The sequence below is a fragment of the Alligator sinensis genome, unplaced genomic scaffold, assembly GCF_000455745.1.
Source record: "Alligator sinensis unplaced genomic scaffold, ASM45574v1 scaffold470_1, whole genome shotgun sequence".
Classification (NCBI taxonomy): domain Eukaryota; kingdom Metazoa; phylum Chordata; order Crocodylia; family Alligatoridae; genus Alligator; species Alligator sinensis.
Window position 1 is genome coordinate 100,707 of NW_005842487.1, and position 6,231 is coordinate 106,937.

General features: G+C 45.3%; 1 protein-coding gene across 1 annotated transcript in view; it reads left to right on the top strand.

The window, feature by feature from the left end:
- The first annotated feature begins 2,927 nt into the window (after positions 1–2,927).
- The window catches only part of CCK (cholecystokinin), a 9,396-nt gene continuing 6,092 nt past the window's right edge, over positions 2,928–6,231 (top strand). The window contains exons 1-2 of the mRNA XM_006031229.3: positions 2,928–2,990; positions 4,825–5,082. Of these exons, the coding sequence (XP_006031291.1) occupies positions 4,827–5,082 (256 nt within the window). The 5' untranslated portion in view covers positions 2,928–2,990; positions 4,825–4,826. The remainder of the gene's footprint in view (positions 2,991–4,824; positions 5,083–6,231) is intronic.

A 6,231-nucleotide genomic window follows, 5' to 3' on the forward strand; every position in this document is an offset into this window, starting at 1 on the left:
CTGAACAAGGCAGAGTTAGTGAACAAGGCAGAGTTAGCAAATGGTTAGAGAGTTAAACACTCATTATGTAATACTGTAAATATTCATGAACACACTTCTAATATATGTAGATATTATATGTGTGACTATACAATGGACAGTCATAGTTTCTCTTTGTTTTGGTACAGCACTAACACCATTGCTGCTGTTTTCATGTATTTTGGAGGTACACAGCAGGGTTATTTGTTCAACAGCAAAAACAATGTATTTAAATTCTCCTCAATTACATGGCATTCCACACATTCAGGGCCATAGTGTTTGACCTATGGAACAAGAGATGCACTTGTGAGAAGCATCTGCTTTAAGAACTTTTCAATGGCTGAGTTAGAATGATGTCCTCTCCTATTATTTAGAGTAATTTAGCTGTCAGGAAACATACAGCTGCTGTCAGTCTGAAATAGAAAAGAGTTAGGTTTTTCAGCATTTCAGCTAAAATGTATTTATAATCAAAGTAATATATATGTCACATCATACTGATGTAATTGAATTCCTGTCATTATGTACTGCTGATGTCATTTGCATTGACACGGTAATTGTTCATCCAGATCAACCTTTAACATTCCATATTATATATTCAATATTATGTTATACATATTAGTTGTCTGATTTTCTCCTACGTGAACCTCCAGGCTATTTCTGTGGGAACTCATGATTTATAATATGTCTTCACAAGGGCTCCATGAAGCCACTCTTCATGAGAAGTATTATTGCATAGTACCTTCACAGAAAGTTTGTGCTACTTCTCCAGCCAGTCACTGTGTGTTTTCATGTTGCCCATTTTGTTTCTGTAATACAGTGAGCAGTTTTATTATTAAGCCAAACTAGGGAAACTGACTAATCAGAAAGACCTTTTGGGCTTGGACATATGCCACTTTTACATTGGCATAACTTACAATGGTTTTGTACGCTGACCTTACACTGGGATCCAGAGTAGAGAGAGAACCAGGTATTCCAGGATAGCATACAGTATTACAGCTCCTGTCCACGAGGTGGCAGGAAAGCCTCCAAACCTCTGGCCAAAGACTTTCTTGGGACAGCTCTACACATCTACGCTTGCAGCACTATAACTTGCACCTGTTTAATTATATGCCTTGATTTTTCCCAAGGTAATTCTACACTGGATTCAAATTAGTGACCCCAGTGTAACACTGCACATCATGCACCAGTGTAAAGGCTGATTACACAGATGTCAATATGCTATGTGTCCAAGGCTCAGTTTGACAGAGAGAACAAATTCTTAGGAAAGGGGAAACAGTTCCTTCATCAAAGCATCCTGAGGTAAATACTGGCTCTTTTTGCACTGTCCCTCTTTTCTTCTCCTCTCTCCACACACACACACACATTCAGACTTCCTCTGTTCTTTGCAAATCCCTCCAGATCTGATTGAACAGCTGCAGCCTCTCTTCCCAGCTCAGTGAGCCAGGCCCCTGCAACATATCACACAATATACCAGCCATGCATGAAAAGTAAAACTGACCATGAGGGCAAAGTAGTTGTCACACAATTAACTAGTTGATGGCACAATATATTTTGACCAACACACATGCAAAGTAATTAGCACATGCTAAAAATGACTCTCCGGCTATAAAAAGAGCCAACCAGCTCTCAAGTTAGGACTTGAAAATGTGTAACAACTCTACAGCTGATTTCTAACCAGTTTTAATTGGAAAGTGTAGCCGGGCCCCTAGTCACCAACATCCCCTTCAGATCAGGAGTGTTAGACCTGCCTTGGCGCTGTCCGAGGTGGTGATGGAGCCAGGTCCCAGGATCCAGAAGGCAGGAGAGAAAAGCATGGGTAGGGTGAAGGGATGGCAAAGGGTCCCGAGCTCACCCAATTCCCATCTCCCACCTTCTCCGCATGTTGCCAGTGCCCACCCTCACCACCACAAATGGCTCAAGATCAGGTTGGGGATTGGGGTGAAGCAAAGGCAGACCCCCAAAGTCATTAGGGCAAAAGACTGAATCACAGACAGGACCAGGTAGGATTACTGGAGACTGGGAACCAGTGGGTCTCTGTCCTGCCGGGCACAATGTGAGGGGAAGGAGTGGAGAAAGAAAAAGGAGAGAAATACTGGCCTGCAGTCTACCTTTCCCTGGGGAAAAACCTGCAACTTGTGCAGATGCATCTGTGACTCAAGGATTGGACTCTGGAGTCACCACAAGATCCATCAATGAGCTGTGGTAGAGATCACCCTCAAATTGAGGGATTTTGGACAATGATGGCAAGGGGAAAGGGACTGGGAGGGAATCAGAAGTTGGCACAGCCTGAGGCTTTGCCACATACACAGGAGCCGCGAATCCTCTACAGAGGAAAGAAACCAGGGACCACGTTGAGGGAAAGGAGGGAGTTACAGCTCCTGGGGGAGGTCAGGGGTGGGTTGGAGGAATGAGACAGACCCCATCACCTCCCCCCTCACCTCTGAGGGGTCCTCACCTTCCTCTGCCAGCAGGGCCCAGAATCTCCCATGGCCCCCAGTCGTGGTGCCAGCCCCGGGAGCCCCTGAGCAGGGCAGGTCTGGAGCCCCTCGGTGCCTGCCGGGCAGGACAGACAAGGCAGCACCCCTCTGCCCTTGGGAAGAGAGGGGGCAGGATCCAGCCAGACACACACACACAGCAGGGATCAGTGTGCAGTGACCCGGGGCAGCTTCTGCCCCGCTTCACACACACACACGGGTACAGCTGCAGTCTTGGCACGCGAGCCCTACGGGTGCAAAGACCCCCGACTTAACAATCACCTGAAGCTCACGCAGCAAGGAAGCTGCGGGTAGGGATGGGTTAAAAGCCCGGACGAGCTGCTCGTACCCCCCCGCGCCCCGCCTGCATTGGCCCGCGCTGCCAACCCCCCCGTCCCGCCCCGCCCAGCCCCGCGCTACTTAAGGCGGCAGAGGAGCACGACAGCAGCTCTCAGCCCCCGACACCGCCCTGCCCTGCCCAGATCTGCCCTGTGGAAGGTAGGAGAGGCTGGGACCGGCGCTGGCGCTCCCGGGCATGTGGCTTTCCAGCTCCGACCTAGGCGATCGGGGGACAGAGAGAGAGAGTGTGTGTGTGTGTGTGTGTGTGTGTGTGTGTGAGAAGGGGGGGATGCATATTCTTACCCTGCCATCAACTTCTCCTCAAACCATTTCACCTCCTGCTCCAGCTGAGCCAAAAAAGGAGACACAATCCCAGGGCAACCTGGTAGGGGACTGGCGATCAGAGCCACCCTCCTTAGCCCAAGCAAGGGGCAGAGCAAGTAGGGGGCGGGGATCTGTGCTGGATGCCTCCGGACTCACTTTCTTCCCTTTGCATTGCAACTCTTCCCCTGCTTTCCTGCCCCCTCTTCCCAGCAATGATGATCACCCCTCTGCCAGGCATAAAGCACCCCCATCATTATTAAGCCATGGGCATCCTCGTTCTTGTGGGATGGGCACGTTTGCTTGAATCTTTTGCTGAAAGAGAAGTTTTTAGAAGCGTCCTGGGAAGGAATCACTCCGTTGTCGAGGGGGTTGGATCCAGGAGGGACCCTTCACTAATGTGCATGCAAATGAGAAATAGCAGCTAAGGTGAAGTGGCCAGCAGTGTTCTTTTGGACCGTGGGAGTTTCTAACTATTTTTCTTTTTCCCTTTTCCAGAGTAATTTTATTTTGGTGCATAGGATCCCTGAAGGATCAACCATGCCAAACCCTGATATCATTTTGTATAGTCTTCGGTCTTATTTGTCAGCAACGATGTATCTATTGCATTAGAATTCTCTGCTTGATAGACCAAATCAAATGGCTTTGAAAAGTTGCTTGAGACAAAACTTTAACCAAACAGCTCCTCCACTGCTGGAGCAAATGATCAATTTTAGGATTTGGTTTTTCTTTTACTTGGAGCTATCCTGCAGGGGTTGGTTGGTTCGTTTGTTAAGGTATAATAAAACCATTGGAAATACTAGGGCCACACTAAAAAAGAGCTGCTAAAACAAATGCTCTTTGCAAACTTTTGAACCTGAAACACACACACTATCATTTTAAAATTTATAACAAAAAAAGTGAAATATTCCATCCTCAGGGGTCTTTGGGGGGAGGGAGGGGGTTGTTTTTGGGGGAGGCGGTTGTTGTTATTTTTGTTTGTTTGTTTTGGGGGGCTTGTTTTGTTTGTTTTGCACATAGTGGGCACCTTCTGTTTTTATTAAATGTGATCTATGAAAAAGATGAATAAGAATCGAGTATATCAAGCTGTAGAGATGAAAGAAGGCTTGCAATTGCTTCATTTTTATCCCATCTCATGCTACTGTAGAGCTCAAAGATTTCTCCTTCTCCTTAAAGACATGTTGACACCTTAACTAGATTGCATGTATCCTCTTCAAGGTCTTAACCTAGATGCTTGAGTTACAGTACTTTAAAATCTGTTCTTAAATCAGCACTTTTAACAAGATGGCATAGTATGAAATAGAGCAGCGGTTCCCACCTTTGGGTCATGACCCAAAAGTGGGTCTCAAGAATATTTGAAAGGGTCATGAACAATCATGGAAAAACATGAATGTCACTTGGGAGTAATGTAGGCCACATGTTGATATTGCTGTTGATGTTTTCCTGCTGATACTGATTTCTGTCTTTAAAATTAAGACTGTTGAGCTGCTTTAACTTGTAGTTTTAACTTGGGGCCAAAATACTTTTGTGTATTTTCTACTTAAACTATTGCTGAGTCGGGACACTGGCTATCGATGTTGACCAATGGGTCCTGGTACCAAAAAAAATGTTGAGAACCACCAAAATAGAGGAAGATAATTGCTGTAACACCTCTGCTTCTCTTCCCCTCTAGCCATGTACAGCGGTATCTGCATCTGTGTGTTCCTTGCTGCACTCGCAATGATCTCCTTTGGACAGCAGTCTACAGGCTTTCACAATGCGAATCCTGTGGCCCCTGAGCTGGAGCAGAGCTTGACAGAACATCACCGACATGTTCGTACTCCTTCGTCTGCCAGCCAGCTGAGATCTGTCCAACGGGTGGATGGAAATGTTGACCAAAGAGCCAACATTGGAGCTTTGTTGACCAAATATCTCCAGCAAGCCAGAAAAGGTAATAACTTGCTTATTATGGCATGTGTTTGAGTCAAAGGACCACCCCCACCCTCACCTTTTGAGGTTCAGTATCTTTATAGATTTATAGCACTAGGGAGCAGAACTGAGAGCAGAATTGAGCCCACATGTAAGGCTTCAGATCAGCTTTTGATTTCAATTCCCTGTTTTGGCTCAACTTTTTTTCCACGTTTGGTCTCAGCCCAAAGGTGACTGGATTTTTCCTGAATCTTGTTTAAAAATGCATTTATTTTTAATTGAGCAAACAGGGGCAAAAATAATCACATTTCCTGTTGTTAAATAATAAAATTAAGACCAGACTAATGGGGCTGGCAACAAACACCAAGGCAGTGGAGGTTCAGCATTTCAGACACTGTGTATTTGCTAGTCCTTAGTGAGAAACTCCAGTTCCAGTCTGCACACGCACATACATTTGTAAGTCTTTCCAAGATCACAATGTACATTTTTTTTCTACAAAAAATTGAAAAAAAGGGGTAAGTGCTGGAGTATTTGTTTCTCCCCACACACATACAGTAATAATTTCTTTTAGGTTTTTAGTTTTAAAATCAGTTGAAAACTAGGCAATGGCATTAGGCAACTATTACAAGGCTCTCTGATACTGCAGCTGGGTTTGCTGACGATATCAACTTCATGGGCTGGATTCTACAAATGCAATTTACGGGTTGGATTCAACAAACACTCACTATTCAGACCTTAGAAAATAGTGGTTTTTCTCCTGAAAAGTGAGGTGGTTATTCTTCCAAAAGAGATACTAAAAATTAAAACAATTACAGACAGCTTCCTAATCAATTCCCAATAAGAGGCTCATTCTTTTTCAAGTCATAGATGTCATAGAGAAGTAGGGCTGAAAGAGACCTCCAGAGGTCATGTAGTCCAACCCCCTGCCTGAGGCAGACCATCCAATACAACCATAGTCTAAGGGCTACAAGTGTTCTATTCTGAACAAAGGGAGGGTTTTTTTTCCTTTACATCTGGATGCACACTGCATGTTCCCAAGTGGAAGCTGCTGGCCAAGCACTTCTGGTGAGCACGATGGCTGCTATGAGCAGCAAATGCTACTGCAGGCAATGTGTTGAATTACAAAGGTCTTGTTTACCCACCACAGATTCCCTATATTCCACATTGCATT